The sequence below is a fragment of the Oncorhynchus clarkii genome, chromosome 25 (assembly GCF_045791955.1).
Source record: "Oncorhynchus clarkii lewisi isolate Uvic-CL-2024 chromosome 25, UVic_Ocla_1.0, whole genome shotgun sequence".
NCBI classification, from domain to species: domain Eukaryota; kingdom Metazoa; phylum Chordata; class Actinopteri; order Salmoniformes; family Salmonidae; genus Oncorhynchus; species Oncorhynchus clarkii.
In genome coordinates, this window is record NC_092171.1 from 22,515,202 (window position 1) to 22,536,179 (window position 20,978).

The 20,978-nt window shown below is 42.4% G+C and overlaps 1 protein-coding gene across 1 annotated transcript in view; it reads right to left on the bottom strand.

Annotated features, from left to right (window-relative positions):
* Window positions 1–19,689, bottom strand: part of LOC139383594 (estrogen receptor beta-like) — a 29,429-nt gene extending 9,740 nt beyond the window's left edge. Inside the window, exons 1-5 of the mRNA XM_071128160.1 lie at window positions 19,208–19,689; window positions 18,875–19,005; window positions 18,509–18,625; window positions 18,039–18,362; window positions 2,816–2,954 (exon numbers count right to left, since the gene is read on the bottom strand). Of these exons, the coding sequence (XP_070984261.1) occupies window positions 2,816–2,954; window positions 18,039–18,362; window positions 18,509–18,625; window positions 18,875–19,005; window positions 19,208–19,611 (1,115 nt within the window). The 5' untranslated portion in view covers window positions 19,612–19,689. The remainder of the gene's footprint in view (window positions 1–2,815; window positions 2,955–18,038; window positions 18,363–18,508; window positions 18,626–18,874; window positions 19,006–19,207) is intronic.
* Between the last annotated feature and the right edge of the window lie 1,289 nt (window positions 19,690–20,978).

Below are 20,978 nucleotides of genomic sequence, written 5' to 3' on the forward strand. Positions count from 1 at the left end.
TTCTGCTGGAACGAGATATCCGAGGCTTTACCAGAGACCGCAGCAGGACATCCCGGGGCAGGCTAAGCCGCCTGAAGGCAATGTGAGTGGCAGAACGGGCTCCAACCCAGGATAGAACCAGTGGTCCAGTCAATAACGGAGTTGTGCCTCTGGAGCCATGAGAATCACAAAACAACAGGAACATGGGGAGATTCAATGAGAAGAAGCTGTGTGGACTCACTGTGATTGCCCGACAAACACAGGTTAATGGGCACCGTACTATGAGGGATCCTGCCTATGGTACGTCCGTCCAGTGCTCTGGCGTCCATGGGAACAGAGAGGAGTTGTGTGGAGATACCCAGCTCTGATACCAGAGTAGCGTTCATAAATCTCAGCTCCAGAGTCAATGAGCACTCTGAGAGATTTAGATGGGTCACCCCACAGCAGGATAACATGAAAGAGAGTACGAGTAATGAGAGTTAGAAAACTCCCAGTATGACCCACCATAGTACTCTTACCTGGCTCTGCCCCGTTTCGTAGGCACAGTAGAAAATGAGTCACTGTGCCCAATGATTCCCGAGGGGACTCGAGTGCCTTTGGATCCTCTCGGAAACGCAGGCATCGGGGACTTCCGGGGTTCTTCGGGGGCGAGCAAGTAGCCGTGGATGAACAAATAGAGATGAAAACAGGCCTCTTCTCCCTCCTCCGCCCCCTCACATATAGACAAGTGGTCCATCGAGCCTTATTGTTAAGACTATGTGGGAGTCAAGGTCCAGAAGTAACTCCCGAGCTGCGAGCTCAACTTTAATCTCCTCGGATAGTCCATGAAGAAAGGTATCAAACAGAGACTCGAGGTTCTAGGCACTCTCGCCAGCCAACGTGTGAAAGTCTACTGTGTAGTCTGCCACACTACGGGGTTGTTTCTTGAGGTTGAGCATCTCTCCCGGGCACCGGATGATCGAATACCTTCCTCACCTCCGAAGGGAACGAAGAGGGCTGCAGCTCAAAGATGAGGGAGCACTGGGAAAGAAACGCCCGGCCGGTTCCAGGGTCCCCAACATAGCGCTCAGGAGGAGGTAAGCGTGGTTCTCGGGAAGCCGGGGTAGGCTGTACAAAATCATCACTGGCAAGGGAATTACTGAGCGTCCGGGAGGTCTCCGTTGTGGCAGGCTGCCTGATAGATAGTCCAGGGAATTACTCTAGTAACGTCTTGAAACCTCGTGTTGCGTTTTGGGATTGCGACTACTCGGACCTTGGCTGCAGTGCGTGGTCACCTAGTCTGATGTGTAAATTCTTAACTCACATGTTTTATACCCCAGGGTAGAATTGGGTGTTTCCGCCTTCATGGCAAGTTCTCTGGGTGTATGTAGTTACGAGGCAAGGCATCAAGATTGTACTCTAATCAAGTTTAGACAAGTAATTTCACAGTTCAATTTTACAAAAACGTTCTCTTTAATCTGGACATTTTCCAACCAAAAGTACAATATGTAAACATCATGTGCATATTATGGAAACTCTTCAAGTTAAAATGTTTTTGTTATAACGTCGTCATTTAACTTTTAATAACATAACAAAAATTACATTCATTTTCATATTCCATCTATCGTTATTACCACCATTTTGGCTGATGGAATATATTGTCCCAAAATCCATTTATTGCATGTTACTGTTTTGAGTAAGATTCTCCATAGGGCCCATTCACACATTCCAATCCTCCACACTGAGAGGACAAATGATTTTGTCTGCTGCCTCAATGAAAGTAAAGTCACGACACAAGTGGTACACACACATAGACAAGTGGTACACACACTCACATATAGACAAGTAATACCCCTACTCACATGTAGACAATTAGTACACACACTCACATATAGACAAGTAGTACACAAACTCCCATATAGACAAGCGGTACACACACACTCACATATAGACAAGCGGTACACACACACTCACATATAGACAAGTGGTACACACACACTCACATATAGACAAGTGGTACACACACACTCACATATAGACAAGTGGTACACACACACTCACATATAGACAAGTGGTACACACACACACTCACATATAGACAAGTGGTACGAAAGGTAAGAGGATTTATTGGCCTTGGGGAGAATGTTCTCATCCCTGAGACTAAAATACAGTGTAATGTATGTGGGAATATGCATCATTTTTTTGTAAACATTTTATTTTACCTTTATTTAACTAGGTAAGTCAGTTAAGAACAAATTCATATTTACAATGACGGCCTACACTGGCCAAACCCGGACGACGCTGGGCCAATTGTGCGCCAGTTGTGAAACAGCCTGGATCAAATACGCACACTCACACATCCATTACATTGTATCTTAGTCTTAGGGATGAGATCATTTTCCTCAAGGCCAATAAATCCTCTTACCTTCCGGACTGATCAGATTCACCCAACACCAGAACTACACCTAAATAAACAAACCCCAATGTTATAGTTTTTTGGGCTACAACACAAATATATAATTCTGACAAACAAAGTGGGACATGTGTGATTTAGAGCCATAAACCTTTTGTTTACTGACAATTCAAAAGGTGATTTGTCAGCAGTCAGAGTTTTATATGGCCAAAATTTAAAGTCAAACTTAACTCAAGAACCTAAAAAAAACAAATCAATAAGGAATGTAAAAATACAAGGACTGTATGTTTGAAGCAAACATTAAAATCAGTATTATTGTATTTTCAGATCATAGATGTATGGGATGTCAACCTCTCAGCAATTTAAAGGGTGAAGATACTGTAACCAACATCATTCTCATCTTATTCTTACTGGAGCTTAGTAGTGAAATTCAGGAATTTGTACCTGTTGAGCTTTAGGTCTGCTGAGAAGATGAGTTTCCCAGGGTGGTCGACAGACCTCCACATCAGACCAAGCATCAGCACGTCCAACCAGCAACTCTCCAACTGGTGCATCTGGTACGTCAGACTCAGCTCTACAAAGCCTATAGTACACACATGCACAGATGAAAAGAAAGTGGAGGCAGTTAGTGCTCATTGTATTCTGAAGGGAGAAAAATAGGAGAGGGTCATGCTTTTTCAATTTCAGTCAAGGGGAGGGATTAGTATTTTTTTTATCTAGTCCAGGGGAGGGTCATGTAATCTGTAATTGACGAAATTTCAATATTCTTCAGTATTTTTGAACGAGTTGCTTATTATGATATATATAGAGTACCAGTCAAAAGTTTGGACACACCTACTCATTCAAGGGTTTTTCTTTATTTTGACTATTTTCTACATTGTAGAATAATAGTGAAGACATCAACGCTATGAAATAACACACTTGGAATCATGTAGTAACCAAAAAAGTGTTAAACAAATCAGAAATATATTTTATATTTGAGATTCTTCAAAGTAGCCACCCTTTGCCTTGATGACAGCTTTGCAAACTCTTGTCATTCTCTCAACCAGCTTCTACTGGAATGCTTTTCCAACAGTCTTGAAGGAGTTCCCACATATACTGAGCACTTGTTGGCTGCTTTTCCTTCACTCTGTGGTCCAACTCATCCCAAACCATCTCAGTTGGGTTGAGTTCGGGTGATTGTGGAGGTCAGGTCATCTGATGCAGCACTCAATCACTCTCCTTCTTGGTCAAATAGCCCTTACACAGTGTGGATGTGTGTTTTGGGTCATCGTCCTGTTGAAAAACAAATTATAGTCCCACTAAGCGCAAACCAGATGGGATGGTGCATCTCTGCAGAATGCAGTGGGAGCCATGTGTGATAGCCAAATCTCAAATTTGGACTCATCAGACCAAAGGACAGATTTCCACCTGTCTAATGTCCATTGCTTGTGTTTCTTGGCCCAAGCGAGTCTCTTCTTATTGGTGTCCTTTAGTAGTGGTTTCTTTGCAGCAATTCGACCATGAAGGCCTGATTCACGCAGTCTCCTCTGAACAGTTGATGTTGAGATGAGTCTGTTACTTGAACACTGTGAAGCTTTTATTTGGGCTGCAATTTCGGAGGTTGGTAACTCAAATTAACTCATCTTCTGCAGCAGAGGTAACTCGGGGTCTTCCTTTCCTGTGGCGGTCCTATTGAGAGCAAGTTTCATCAAAGCACTTGGTGGTTTTTGCAACTGCACTTGAGGAAATTTTCTGGATTGGAAAATTTGTTCTTGAAATTTTCCAGATTGACTGAGCTTCATGTCTTAAAGTAATGATGAACTGTTATCTCTCTTTGCTTATTTGCGCTGTTCTTGCATAATATGGACTTGGTCTTTTACCAAATAGGGCTATCGTCTGTATATCAACCCTACCTTGTCACAACACAACTGACTGGCTCAAACTCAATAAGGAAATACATTCCACAAATTTACTCTTAACAAGGCCCACCAGTTAATTGAAATGCATTCCAGGTGACTATCTCATTACGCTGGTTGAGAGAATGCCAAGAGTGTGCAAAACTTTCATTAAGGCAAAGGGTGGCTACTTTGAAGAATCTCTAATATTTTTGTATTAGTTTAACACATTTCTGGTTACCACATGTTATTTCATAGCATGGATGTCTTCACTATTATTCTACAGTGTAGAAAATAGTTTTAAAAAAAACAAAAAAACCTTGAATGAGTAGTTGTGTCCAAACTTTTGACTGGTACTGTATATCGACGTGTTCCCCATCTCTCATTCTCCACTGGACGCACAATATAAATGTAGTTCTGTTTATTAATTCAACCATTTAAATAAACAAGCACACACAAAACTTGAAAAGCCATACATGCACATGAGTAAAATCATTGAGGATAATACACGATAACGTCTGGGACTTATTTCCATTCGGGTCCTCTTGAGACAAGACGGCAAGTTAAGATCCAACACGGTTGCAAACAGTATTACAGCGAGATAATAAAACCTAAAAATGAAGAAGAACATATATGATATCATTGCAGTTGCATCGCAAGGTACACAGAAGACATCAAATAGTTTTTTGCCCAGAGAGGATGTTGTTTTTATGGTTAGAGGCAACACATTCCTCTCTGAGACTACAGTGTAGAAGATAGTATCTTTCCCACGATTACTCCTGAACCTGTATAAACCCACATTAGCATCACCTGATCTGGTGCTGTGATTGTGTGCATCCCTAACATGGGGAAAGTAATCAGCTAGATATCTGGGCGCAGAATCATCAATACTCCTGATAACCAAACCCAGTCTAATCTGGGACACCTTAGCCTCAACAGGCAGCCAGTTGAGTTCCTGAAAGCAGCTCCTGCATGTGAGTATGTGGACTCAGCTTCAACACTACCCTGATCAGCTTATTGTGGAATATTTTGAGTTTCCCCTTCAGAAACGTGTATAAGCCCCCTAACCAGGAAGTATCAGTGTAGTCAAAATGGCATTGAATGAGGGCAGCGGCTAGCACTGTCATGGAATCCTTATCAAGCAGCTTGGACTTTCTAGCCAAAAATGTAGTCCTGGCATTAACCGTCCCTAGCACTTTAGTGGCCATGCTCACACCTATCAAGCTTTCGTCAAGGATGCATCCCTGCTAGCTAACAGAGGTTTTTAGTAGTCAGCACCTCACCCCCTAACTCCGCTCTGATTTCATGATTTCAGAGGACCTACACAATTTAGTTCTGGACCCCAAAATAATTGCCTCAGTTTCACCTAAGTGCAGAGATACACTATATGTACACAAAGTATGTGGACCTCCCTTCAAATTGGTGGATTTGGCTATTTCAGCCACACCCCATTGCTGACAGGTGTATAAAATCGAGCACACAGCCATGCAATCTCCATAGACAAACACTGGCTGTAGAATGGCCTTACTGAAAAGCTCAGTGATTTTCAACATGGCACTGTCATAGGATGCCACCTTTCCAGCAAGTCAGTCCGTCAAATTTCTGCCCTGGTAAAGCTGCCCCAGTCAAGTGCTGTAAGTGCTGTTATTGTGAAGAGGAAACTTCTTGAAGCCGCAAAGTGGTAGGCCACACAAGCTCACAGAACGAGTCCGCAGAGTGCTGAAGTGCGTAGCGTGTAAAAATAAATGCTGTCCTCAGTTGCAACACTTACAGTTCCAAACTGCCTCTGGAAGCAACGTCAGCACAATAACTGTTCGTTGGGAGCTTCCATGGCCGAGCAGTCGCACACAAGCCTAAGATCACCATGCACAATGCCAAGCTTCAACTGGAGTGGTGTAAAGTTCGCCGACATTGGACTCTGGAGCAGCTTCACCATCTGGCAGTCCCACGGACTAATCAGTCCAACGGACTAAGGCACATATCTCATCACCGTTCCAATCCTTCCTGACAGAATAATTGTCCATCTCAATTTAACAAACGGATTAATCCAACCATGTCTCTGTAAAACATAAGACACCCACCTCTGATTTGCGAACCAACCGGCGTATCTCATCCATCTTCAGTAGTAAGCTTTGGACATTTAATTGCACAAAATGTAAACCTTTCTTCCCAAAGGCCTTGCTGAATTCTCGATCCACTTGAAACTCGCCTCCCTGTGCATTATGGAGCACCCCTCCCCATGTTCATGCATTGCCAGCTAACCTTCCACTGCCCCGTTGTCCACACCACCGCATCCCCAGTCTATCGCCTCTGCACTGCTGTGGAGCCCCCCTCCTTTGGTGCACTCTCCATCCTACAGTGGTTCGTCCTATAACAGTTCCAGCATACTTTATATAAGTGCCATAGTACTTTATTTTAGCCCAGTACTGTAACCTACTCCCGACCGTACAACTTGACGGGCTATTTATCTAAAGGATCCCCATGTTGTGTGGGCACGCGGGAAACTGGTGTTCTTATTACAGTATCTTTGCCCTTTAAATTGCTGAGAGGTTGACATCCCATAAATCTATGAGCTATCTGAAAATACAATAATATTAATACCGATATTGTTTGCTTCAAACATACAGTCCTTGTATTTTTACGTTCCTTATTGATTTGTTTTTTATAGGTTCTTGAGTTAAGTTTGACTTTGAATTTTGGCCATTTCAAACTCTGACTGCTTGTCACGTCCGTTAAAAGAAGAGGACCAAGGTGCAGCGTGATGAACGTACATTTTCTCTTTATTTGGAAAATGACGCCAAACAAAACAATAAACACTACCCCCCCAAAAAAAAAAAAAAAAAAAAAAAAAAAAAAAAAAAACCCTGTGAAGCTAAACGCTATGTGCCCTAAACAAAGTCAACTTCCCACAAAGACAGTTGGAAAAAGGGCTAGCTAAGTAGGGTTCTCAATCAGAGACAACGATAGACAGCTGTCCCTGATTGAGAACCCTACCCGGCCAAAACATAGAAATACAAATAATAGAATACCCACCCCAACTCACACCCTGACCAAACCAAACTAGAGACATAAACAGGTTCTCTAAGGTCAGGGCTTGACACTGCTGACAAAGCACCTTTGAATTGTCAGTTAACAAAAGGTTTATGGCTCTAAATCACACATGTCCCACTTTGTTTGTCAGAATTATATATTTGGGTTGTAGCCCAAAAAACTATGACATTGGGGTTTGTTAAGTATTAAACGTTGTTTATTTAGTTGTAGTTCTGGTGTTGGGTGAATCTGATCAGTCCGGAAGGTAAGAGGATTTATTGGCCTTGAGGAGAATGATCTCGTCCCTGAGACTAAGATACAATGTAATGGATCTGGGAGTGTGCGTATTTGATCCAGGCTGTATCACAACCGGCACACAATTGGCCCAGCGTCGTCCGGGTTTGGCCAGTGTAGGCCATCATTGTAAATATGAATGTGTTCTTAACTGACTTGCCTAGTTAAATAAAAGTTACACTAAGAACATAACATTTCCATACCCTAATTGTATAATTGTAGTCTAACCAATACCCAAATTCAGTGAGATTCAGTGAAAATAAAAATCTCATTGATTTATCAAGACCAGTCCCCATGCTTGTCTCAGAGCAGCGTGAAATGGTGCTAAAATAGTTGTAGGCTATTGCTTCAAATCCTAGTGCTTCTAACTTCAATATGCTCTAAATAAATAAGACCTACACCACTTTTACCAGCACATTACTCAACACTAGTGAGACTCATGTTGCCTGGCAGAGTTCCTCTGTCCAGTGTCTGTGTTCTTTTGCCCAGCTTAATCTTTATTTTTATTGGTCAGTCTGAGATATGGCTTTTACTTTGCAACTCTGCCTAGAAGGCCAGCATCCCAAAGTCGTCTCTTCACTGTTGATGTTGAGACTGGTGTTTTGCCAGTACTATTTAATGAAGCTTCCAGTTGATGACTTGTCTGTTTCTCAAACTAGACACTCTAATGTACTTGTCCTCTTGCTCAGTTGTGCACCAGGGCCTCCAACTCCTCTTTCTATTCTGGTTAGCGGCAGTTTGCGCTGTTCTGTGAGGGGAGCACACAACGTTGTACGAGATCTTCAGTTTTCTTGGCAATTTCTTCTCAGAATAAGAATAGACTGACGAGTTTCTGACCATTTTGAGCCTGTAATCGAACTCACAAATGTTGATGCTCCAGATACTCAAATAGTCTAAAGATTGCCCGTTTTATTGCTTCTTTAATCAGGAGTGATGGTTGCTTATAATGGGCCTCTGTACGCCTATGTACAGTGCCTTGCGAAAGTATTCGGCCCCCTTGAACTTTGCGACCTTGTGCCACATTTCAGGCTTCAAACATAAAGATATAAAACTGTATTTTTTTGTGAAGAATCAACAACAAGTGGGACACAATCATGAAGTGGAACGACATTTATTGGATATTTCAAACTTTTTAACAAATCAAAAACTGAAAAATTGGGCGTGCAAAATTATTCAGCCCCCTTAAGTTAATACTTTGTAGCGCCACCTTTTGCTGTGATTACAGCTGTAAGTCGCTTGGGGTATGTCTCTATCAGTTTTGCACATCGAGAGACTGACATTTTTTCCCATTCCTCCTTGCAAAACAGCTCGAGCTCAGTGAGGTTGGATGGAGAGCATTTGTGAACAGCAGTTTTCAGTTCTTTCCACAGATTCTCGATTGGATTCAGGTCTGGACTTTGACTAGGCCATTCTAACACCTGGATATGTTTATTTTTGAACCATTCCATTGTAGATTTTGCTTTATGTTTTGGATCATTGTCTTGTTGGAAGACAAATCTCTGTCCCAGTCTCAGGTCTTTTGCAGACTCCATCAGGTTTTCTTCCAGAATGGTCCTGTATTTGGCTCCATCCATCTTCCCATCATGTTTAACCATCTTCCCTGTCCCTGCTGAAGAAAAGCAGGCCCAAACCATGATGCTGCCACCACCATGTTTGACAGTGGGGATGGTGTGTTGCTTTTACGCCAAACATAACGTTTTGCATTGTTGCCAAAAAGTTCAATTTTGGTTTTATCTGACCAGAGCACCTTCTTATACATGTTTGGTGTGTCTCCCAGGTGACTTGTGGCAAACTTTAAACTACACTTTTTATGGATATCTTTAAGAAATGGCTTTCTTCTTGCCACTCTTCCATAAAGGCCAGATTTGTGCAATATACGACTGATTGTTGTCTTATGGACAGTCTCCCACCTCAGCTGTAGATCTCTGCAGTTCATCCAGAGTGATCATGGGCCTCTTGGCTGCATCTCTGATCAGTCTTCTCCTTGTATGAGCTGAAAGTTTAGAGGGACGGCCAGGTCTTGGTAGATTTGCAGTGGTCTGATACTCCTTCCATTTCAATATTATCGCTTGCACAGTGCTCCTTGGGATGTTTAAAGCTTGGGAAATCTTTTTGTATCCAAATCCGGCTTTAAACTTCTTCACAACAGTATCTCGGACCTGCCTGGTGTGTTCCTTGTTCTTCATGATGCTCTCTGCGCTTTTAACGGACCTCTGAGACTATCACAGTGCAGGTGCATTTATACGGAGACTTGATTACACACAGGTGGATTGTATTTATCATCATTAGTCATTTAGGTCAACATTGGATCATTCAGAGATCCTCACTGAACTTCTGGAGAGAGTTTGCTGCACTGAAAGTAAAGGGGCTGAATCATTTTGCACGCCCAATTTTTCAGTTTTTGATTTGTTAAACAAGTTTGAAATATCCAATAAATGTCGTTCCACTTCATGATTGTGTCCCACTTGTTGTTGATTCTTCACAAAAAAATACAGTTTTATATCTTTATGTTTGAAGCCTGAAATGTGGCAAAAGGTCGTAAAGTTCAAGGGTTCAACTTTCGCAAGGCACTGTAGATATTCCATTCAAAATCAGCCGTTTCCAGCTACAATAGTCATTTACAACATTAACAATGTCTACACTGTATTTTTGATCAATGTGATGTTATTTAATGAACAAAAAATGTGATTTTCTTTCAAAAACAAGGACATTTCTAAGTGACCCCAAACTTTTGAATGGTAGTGCATATTGTTCTGCTAATAACATGGTTTATAATATATCTGTGAGAATATCCAAGGGACTTTTATATCATTCAAAATTAATAATATTTGCTTTGTTTAAAAAAATAACAATATTTTGGAGATGATTTTGTTTTCAAATAATGTAAAATTAGTGAGAAAAGGCCATTCTTGAACATGGGGTGAGACATTGTTACTAATTTGTAAATAAAGCCAGTTTGTTATTTAGAATGATTTATTATTTATTATTTATTATTTATTTATTTTAGAGGGAAAGAAATCAAAAATGTCTTAGACCATTGCTCCACTGTACAATGTGACCGGTCAGGAGCTACAGTACTACGGCAAGAGCAAAATAAAATCATACAAACCTTAGTGTAACAACAGTTTTAGTAAGTAATACTGAAGTCCTGTACAATTATCAGTTTCTATTTAGGTTTATGTCACCCATTCATTGTAAGTTAGAGACACAGTAGGACCGAAAAGCATAATCAGTGCTCTAACTTCCCCTTGCACTGGTCTGGAGCAATGAAGTAGTGATACAGGGTACCGTACTAAACCACTAATTACCTCTAAGTCCTGCAGCATAATAGCAAAACATTTAGTGGAGCAACCACTGTAGGTGAGTCCTCTGGTCCCACTCCACCTTCGATGATCACATATCCCCGCGGGTACAGCACACCGACAGCAAAGGTAAGTTTCATTGACCCCATGCCCAAAGCTAGTATCGCTGCATTTTAGATGAATCAACTGCGCGCATTCCAAACATGTGAATCAACTGCGCACATTCCCAAATATTTTTCCAGTGATGTTTAAAACAAACAAAGTAATAAAAAAAAGTGCTGCCACCAATGCCGAATTTGCCGATCCCCATCTTATGTCTTTCAGTACAAACCATTACGCAACGTAACAAACGTTCAATTGAACTAAACTCACCCCCGCCTATAGGCAATTTAGTGTGGTCTCAATCAAATGATACATAGCCTATAGGCACAGGTGTTTCTTATCCTACGAGATTATCCTACGCAACAATAAATAAAAAACGCAGTGGAACTGGCTTCGAGTTTCAGAGTTGAGGTTGAGTGCTATAGGCTACGAAGTGAATGCTTGGAGAAGCAGGGAGCAAAGTTTTATTTCTGAGATAGCTGCTGAGATGGTGTAAATAAAACTAGGCTACATTACACTTTACTAACAACAAGAGGGCTTTGTGAAGGAGCCTATTTCTTGCTGTTTAAGAAATAAGAGGTGGGCCTACATGTTTGACAGACGGAATTAGGCGATAGGCTGCTATATCAATATTAATTCCTTCACCCACCACCAGGCACTCTTTAACTAAACCTCAGTGTCAGTGAAGGGCTGTTAAAACCAAGACTCAATTGGATGGGTATGAGAGGGTATGCTATAAGCCTACCTTTTATTAAAGAAAATGGCTAAAAAGCACAGGCCTACTCCTTGTTAGCTGATCAGTGTCCCTTCCACGGGACGGTTGAGCTAATGTAGGCTAATGTGATTAGCATTAGGTTGTAAGTAACAAGAACATTTCCCAGGACATAGACATATCTGAAACTTGCAGAAAGCTTATATTCTTGTTAATCTAACTGCACTGTCCAATTTACAGTAGCTATTACAGTAAGATAATATCATGCTATTGTTTGAGGAGTGCACAATTTTGAACATGAAAAGTTATTAAAACTTGTTGAGGATAGGGGGCAGTATTTTCACTTTGGATGAATTGCGTGCCCATAGTGAACTGCATCCAACTCTGTCCTAGATTGCTAATATATGCATATTATTATTACTATTGGATAGAAAACAATCTGAAGTTTCCAAAACTGTTTGAATTATGTCTATGAGTATAACAGAACTCATAGGGGAGGCAATCTTCCAAACAATAAGTGAAATTCTGAATGTGGGTCAAATTTGCTGTCATCGCCCCTTCCTTTCCAAACAAGATATGGATCTGGTAGCACTTCCTACGCCTTTCACTAGATGTCCTCATTCAGTAGAACGTGGAATGGAGCTTCTGGTTTGAACTTTGACCGAATGGGATGGGAAATAGTCACGGTCTTGGCAGAATGCAATATCCCTGTGGCGCATTTCTCTGTGGGTGCCACCGACGTTCCATTTGGCTGCAGATGAAAACGTATGATCCGGTTGGAACGTTATTGGATATAAATGAAAATAACATCCTGAAGATTGATTCTATACTTAGTTTGACCAGTTTATTCGACCTGGAATATATCTTTTTGAAGTTGTCGTGCGAGTTGTCCTGGACCAGTGTCAGCTTTTGGGAACGTGAGCTGAAAGTGCTAGCAAATGCAGCTAATTGGACACTAGTATTGGACATTATGGAACAAAACAATGATTTATTGTGGAACTAGGACTCCTTGCACTGCATTCTGATGAAAGATCAAAGGTAAGGGAATATTTATGATGTAATTTCGTATTTCTGTTGACTCCAACATGGCATGGCGGAGAAATACTTTTACGTCTGAGCGCTCTCTCAGATTATTGCATGGTAGGCTTTTTTCGTAACGTTAAAAAAAAATCTGACACAGCGATTGCATTAACTTCTTGATCCTACTTGAGACGCAGATGTCTCAACTAGGCACCTGGAAATGCAAATGCGCTACGCTAAATGCTAAATGTACTCGTTAAAACTCAAACGTTCATCAAAATACACATGCAGGGTATAGAATTAAAGCTACACTCGTTGTGAATCTAGCCAACAAGTCAGATTTTTAAAATGCTTTTCGGCGAAAGCATGAGAAGCTATTATCTGATAGCATGCAACACCCCAAAATGCCTGAAGGCGACGTAAACAAAAGATTTAGCGTAGCCGGCGCTACAAAAACGCAGAAATAAAATATAAAACATTCATTACCTTTGACGAGCTTCTTTCTTGGCACTCCTATATGCCCCATAAACATCACTATTGGGTCTTTTTTTCGATTAAATCGGTCCATATATACCCAAAATAGCCATCTATGGAAGCTGTGTAATTCAGAAAAAAACATCGTTTTAAAACGCAGCGTCATTTTTTAAAATTAAAAAAGTCGACGATAAACTTTCACAAAACACTTCGAAATACTTTTGTAATCCAACTTTAGGTATTAGTAAACGTTTATAATCTATCAAAATGATCACGGGGCGATGTGTATTCAATAGCTCCTCGTCTTCAAATCAATGGCCGAAAATGTGCACTTCAAAACATCCTGGCGGAGACCGAAAGAAATGGAATCCAGTTAGTTGGTTTTACCAACAAATAACTCCCCGGATAATGACGACAATGGCGACATCGTGTGGAATCTGTAGGAATTGCATGCAGGTCCATAATTAATTTTGTGCCCTTTTAACAATCCATGAAAGTGACGCATGGATATTATTTTTAGCTTTCAGTGAGCAGTTTTTCTTGCGCTTTTTGATGAAACACACGATCTGTTATAGTCACAGCCGTGATTTAACCAGTTTTAGAAACTTCAGAGTGTTTTCTATCCACACTTACTAATCATATGCATATACTATATTCCTGGCATGAGTAGCAGGACGCTGAAAAGTTGCGCAATTTTTAACAGAATGTTCGAAAAAGGAGGGGGTAGGCTTAAGAGGTTTTAAGAACCAGTGTATTTTTAATTATATGTAGAACATGTATCTTTAGTCAAAGTTTATGATGAGTATTTCTGTTATCTGGCGTAGCTTTCTATAATTCCTCCGGATATTTTGGAGGCATTTCTGAACATGGCGTCAATGTAAACCGAGATTTGTGGATATAAATATGCATATTATCGAACAAAACATAAATGTATTGTGTAACAGAGTGTCATCTGATGAAGATTTTCAAAAGGTTAGTGATTCATTTTATCTCTAATCCTGCTTTTGTGACTCTATCTTTGGCTGGAAAATGCCAAAGGTGTTTTTCCTTTGATTTGGTGGTGGTCTAACATAAATATATGTTGTGTTTTCGCTGTAAAACATTTTAAAAATCGGATATGATGGGTAGATGAACAAGATGTTTATCTTTCATTTGCTGTATTGGACTTGTTAATGTGTGAAAGTTAAATATTTCTAAAGAATATTTTTGAATTCCCTGCGCCACCTTTTCAGCTGAATGGGGGGGTGGAGTTCCCCTCGGGGATCGCCTTCCCAAAACAGGTTTTAATAAACAAATTAGGCACATTTGGGCAGTCCTTATACAACATTTTTAACAGAAATGCAATGGTTGTTGTATCAGTCTAAAACTTTGCACATACACTGCTGCCATCTAGTGGCCAAAATCTAAATTGCACCGGGGCTGGAATAATACATTATTGTCACGCCCTGACCATAGAGAGCCTTTTTATTCTCTATTTTGGTTAGAATATGCATATCCTTGCTTCAGGGCCTGAGCTACAGGCAGTTAGATTTGGATGTGTCATTTTAGGCGAAAATTTTAAAAAAGTGGTGGATCCTTGGAGTTTTAATATTTCGTAGAAAATTAAACAGATCTGATTATATAAAGTGATCTATAACATTGCTTTGATCCGCAATGCTTTATGCTATGTCTTTATGGAAAGACTTGACTCTGATGCACTTGGGGATATCATTGTTTTGTTTCTTTGACATTCAGGGAAGTAATCTAATTATGTCGCTATCAAATGATTAAGCTATTCACTTTCTGTACAATAGAAGATATTTAAACACAGATAGCATTTAGGGAAACACTTGTGACCTTCTCTCATTGGGTTAAGTCACGGTAGAAGAGAGGCCAGCAGTTAACGCTTCAATTTTTCTGCATCGGCAGGCCTACTGTCTGCGGTGGAAAGGTAGGCCTAACTTTTGAAAGTACCATGTTCAGATTCTTAATGACTTCCTAGCCACGTGCCTCTACATCTGTATTGCTTGCTGTTTGGGGTTTTAGGCTGGGTTTCTGTATAGCACTTTGTGACATCGACTGATGTAAAAAGGGTTTTATAAATACATTTGATTGATTGATTCTCAGATTTCTTTATACGCTGCTCAAAAAATAATAAAAAATAAATAAATAAATAAACACTAAAATAACACATCCTAGATCTGAATGAGTTAAATATTATTTTTTCTTCACATAGTTGAATGTGCTGACAACAAAATCACACAAAAATTATCAATGGAAATCAAATTTATCAACCCATGGAGGTCTGGATTTGGAGTCACACTCAAAATTAAAGTGGAAAACCACACTACAGGCTGATCCAACTTTGATGTAATGTCCTTAAAACAAGTAAAAATGAGGCTCAGTAGTGTGTGTGGCCTCCACGTGCCTGTATGACCTCCCTACAACTCTTGGGCATGCTCCTGATGAGGTGGCGGATGGTCTCCTGAGGGATCTCCTCCCAGACCTGGACTAAAGCATCCGCCAACTCCTAGACAGTCTGTGGTGCAACGTGGCGTTGGTGGATGGAGCGAGACATGATGTCCCAGATGTGCTCAATTGGATGCAGGTCTGGGGAACGGGCGGGCCAGTCCATAGCATCAATGCCTTCCTCTTGCAGGAACTGCTGACACACTCCAGCCACATGAGGTCTAGCATTGTCTTGCATTAGGAGGAACCCAGGGCCAGCATATGGTCTCACAAGTGTCTGAGGATCTCATCTCTGTACCTAATGGCAGTCAGGCTACCTCTGGCGAGCACATGGAGGGCTGTGCGGCCCCCCAAAGAAATGCCACCCCACACCATGACTGACCCACCGCCAAACCGGTCATGCTGGGGGATGTTGCAGGCAGCAGAACGTTCTCCACGGCGTCTCCAGAATGTCACGTCTGTCACATGTGCTCAGTGTGAACCTGCTTTCATCTGTGAAGAGCACAGGGCGCCAGTGGCGAATTTGCCAATCTTGGTGTTCTCTGGCAAATGAAAAACGTCCTGCACGGTGTTGGGCTGTAAGCACAACCCCCACCTGTGGACGTCGGGCCCTCATACCACCCTCATGGAGTCTGTTTCTGACCGTTTGAGCAGACATATGCACATTTGTGGCCTGCTGGAGGTCATTTTGCAGGGCTCTGGCAGTGCTCCTCCTGCTCCTCCTTGCACAAAGGCGGAGGTAGCGGTCCTGCTGCTGGGTTGTTGCCCTCCTACGGCCTCCTCCACGTCTCCTGATGTACTGGCCTGTCTCCTGGTAGCGCCTCCATGCTCTGGACACTACGCTGACAGACACAGCAAACCTTCTTGCCACAGCTCGCATTGATGCCCCATCCTGGATGAGCTGCACTACCTGAGCCACTTGTGTGAGTTGTAGACTCCGTCTCATGCTACCACTAGAGTGAAAGCACCGCCAGCATTCAAAAGTGACCAAAACATCAGACAGGAAGCATAGGAACTGAGAAATGGTGAACACATAGGCCTATCTCTCTGTCCATTCTTAGCCTGTAATTTCGGTAATTTGTGTGGTATTAAAAATGTATTCAACTAATATGTAAAATGACATAGAATTACATATAATTTTAATAAAAGGACATTTTTTCTCGGACCTGCAAATACGACGATTGATTCATGCAATGCTTTTACTATGAAGGAGATATTTCTATCCCTACTTTTGTCCATAGTGGTCTGCGAACCAACAACCTTCTAGCTCGCAGCCCTGTGTGCTATCAAAATTCCAGCGTTGCCATGTAATGATTACAGGACAAAGGCTCTGGTCTGTCCAAGAAGTGAGGGTAAACGGTAGACATGTTCTCTGCTATCAACTTTGTTTTAAATATTATTTTGGGGTATATGGGAGGGTCACTTGATGTTTTTTTAAGTGTTCAGTGAGGGTTTAGGTAAAATATATTTTGTGAAGGGAGGGCCATCCATTTTCATTTCTGAGAGTTTAGATTTTCTCCATGTATCAATAACGTTAACTCCCTAAGGGCCCCTACATTTAAAGGGACTAATAAAGGACAGATGAAATGCATGGTAAAGCCCTGACAGACTAGGAGCACCCTAAAGCTCACAACAGTCTTAGCTAGACAAGTACTGAAAGATGGATATTGGAACAAAGCCAAATGCTGAGGCACTTTCATAAATGAAACTGCAGTGCTCTCTGGAGTAAATCCACAATGCACAGCTAGTCTGTAGAGGTTTTGTTCTTCTTTATAACTGACAATACAAGCTAATTTTCACATCTCCTTATTTCACCAAACCCCCAAAGCCCCATTTCAGACAAAAGAGTGTGTGAACTCAGACACATCTCCCCTGAGAGGGCACCTGCTGGGCTCACTTCTACAACCCTGAGTGAGGGGGGAACAATGCTCTGCAGCAGAGAGGAGAGGAGAAGAGAGGAGAGGAGAGGAGAGGAGAGGAGAGGAGAGGAGAGGAGAGGAGAGGAGAGGAGAGGAGGAGTAACCCCTTCATAGCCCGTGTGATTTCCTGTCCCTCGGGACTACACAGCCATATGGCTGGCTGCAGTACGTGGGGTAATGAGAAGGCTAAGGGCCAACTACTACAGTACTGATCACAGTTAGTAGATATAGAAGTAGGGTAGGGTGTGAAGGGTCTACAGCCATGTAGTTTTTTTTTCTTTAGACATACCTACTGTATCTCACATTTAAACTCGGGGCATCAACCAAACCTTGAACATGTGCTGCACGCAAGCTGACACACACACACACACACACACACACACACACACACACACACACACACACACACACACACACACACACACACACACACACACACACACACACACACACACACACACACACACACACACAGAACAGGTGTCTCACCAGGGATCTTTTTGGCCCAGCTGATCATGAGGAACAGCTCCTTGTTGGCCAGTTTGATGAGTGACATCATCATGCTGGCTTCAGTGAAAGGCCTCTTTAGGTCCTCCATCAGGTAGATCTCTGGCGGCTCCGCATCCATGATGCAGGATATCAGCTGTTCAGGGGTCAGGGATGAGTGGTGCACCTCCAGCAGGGGGAGGGAGCCCCCCTCCAGATTCCACTGGGCCCTGGCACCGACCCCCACCAGCCCGCCTGGTGCCCCCCACCCCTGAGGCACACGCCTGTGCCTCGCCCCCATGTAACTGTAGCGCTCCGGCCTCATACCTGAACAACAGCACAGACAAACAACTGATGGATTTCACTCCTACAGATACTTCTACAAGCTCACAGGCTCACATGTTTGACTACATGAGGTTGGGTTTCACAACTCAGCAAGTGAGAGAGAGTAGATAAGGACGATGGCTGCCTACCACACTTCTTCATGCCCACTTCATAACACTTGCGTAGGCGGCAGGACCGGCACATTTTACGGAGGTTCTTGTCGATAGTGCACTGGTTAGTCCCTGGACAAACGTAGTCCTTGTGCCCTAGAAAAGATAGAGCTAGACATTGGGAAATATTACATGAATTGTATACATCACATCTGATTGACCTACAATTAACCATATTACTACATAATAGACTGCAGATAATCCTTGGAGACCTATAGTACAGTAGGTAAAAACAGGATATAATGAGGTCTCAGCAGAGATCAGACCCTGCAGTGGACACCATGACCCCAGTTCCCAGGGTAGAGACACTGTAATGACACCACACAGCTCCCTTGTTGGTCCTACCTTGGATGCTCCTCTTGAAGAAGGCCTTGCAGCCCTCACAAGACTGCACGCTGTAATGGTAACCCAAAGCGTAGTCATTACATACGGCACATAATTTTTTCCCCGACAGCTTGGTAGGGTGGAGGAGAGAGCTATGAGAAGGAACATCAATCACACTGTTTAACACACAAACTACAAAATAGGTTGCCTATGTTTTGCAAAGAGGCTGTCTCCTTTTGTTTACCCATCTGAGATGTTACATGAGACAAGCAAAGGTCAAATAAGACAGGTGTAAAGATTGAAAGATACAAACGGAGGGTGTGTCACTGTCAGATGCTGGAAGACCGTAGCTACCTGCTAGGGGTGAGGTTGAGGTTGTGGGGTTTAGGCTCTTCAAAGGGGGCGGGGTGGTTGGGATTGCCATACAGCAAGGGTTGGGGACAGTGCTGGGTCAGCGGGGGCATGTTGTGCTGGCCGTGGTCATTGGGGGGCCAGAAGAGTTGGGGACTGAGTGGGGGACACAAAGAGGGGCTGTCGGAGATGGTTGGTCTGCTGTAGCCCAGCGTAGAGTTGTTGTAGAAGGCTACAGGGCTGTAATCATGGCTGCTGCCTGTGTGGGAAGAGGGGATGCAGAGGCTGGAGCTCTCCATGCCACTGAGGGGGCTGTAAATGGTGGGCAGGAGTCCAGGGGCCTTTTTGGAGCCCACCTTCTGGAGCAGGGGAGAAGTGTCAGTCCCACTCCCAGAAAAACAGGCCATGATGGGGCGAACATTGGGCTGAAGTTGTGGCTGCTGCTGCTGATGTCTATTGCATAGCTCACTGGGCCCGGTCAGAGAGAAGTCCATCTGCAGTATGGAGGGAGGGATGGAGAGTAGGATAGAGAGCAGGACAGAGAAAGTGGATATGAAGTCACACTCATACCACACAGATATTCTAAAGTGCACACCAAGTCACTCAACGATAATGTTATCTTCACTCATCCTCCTCAACAAAAACAATTTGATCATTATTTGAATTAATTTAAGGAGTCCCTCAGGAGTCATGGTGATGAAGAAAAAAACCCAGCCAGGCTAATCTTTTCCCTCTGTTTTTTTTATTTGTTCCCTTTGTTTTTATTAATTCCCTCAATATGTTTTTTCCTAAATATATTAATTCATTCCCTCAATTTATTAATATGTCCCCTAAATGTTATAATCCTTGGAATCGTCGAGATTGTCCATACGTTGCATCTCCCTCTGCACCCCGAAGACCTTCTCAAGAAACTGTGTGTGTGTGTGTGTGTGTGTGTGTGTGTGTGTGTGTGTGTGACTCAGCTGTGCTAGCTTTATAGATTTTTGCTCTGTTCAATATGTTCAGCTGGATACTAAAAGCCAGGCTATGATAGGTAGCTAACAAGTTTTTGATAGCTCGCTAGAGTCTGCCCCTCTCTATCCCCTGGAGTATAGCACAGCTAAGATGGATCAGAGCGAGATGGAATTCATGCCTAGTGTATGGAAGAGACAGCATCATTGCATCGAAGCCTCCTGGAAATTATGCACAATACATTTGCTTGCCTTTCCTTTCTGCCTCTGATTAGTGACATGCACAATCATAAAGAGTCATAAACACGTCCAGGCTGTCACGCCCTGACCTTAGAGAGCCTTTTTATTTCTCTATTTGGTTAGGTCGGGGTGTGATTTGGGTGGGCATTCTAGTTTTCCTATTTCTTTGTTTGGCCTGGTATGGTTCCCAATCAGAGGCAGCTGTCTATCGTTGTCTCTGATTGTGGATCATACTTAGGTAGCCTTTTTCCCACCTTAGTTTGTGGGATCTTGTTTTTTGTACTGTTGCTTTCCAGCCCTATAGAACTGTGCTTTTCATTTTGTATTTGTTGTTTTCTTCAGTGTCATCTAATAAAGAAAGATGTACGCCTACCACGCTGCACCTTGGTCCAATCCTTCTTTAAACGAACATGACACATGCACTTGGCCAGTGCCTTGATTTACTAGGTTATAGCCCTAACTTTATGCATGCGGTGTAAAACACTGGTTCAAATGGATGAGAAGCAAGCAAAATAGACTGTCCATGTGGCATGAATCCAAGTTTGCACAAAGTCTGTATGCTGTATACTCATATATAAATAATA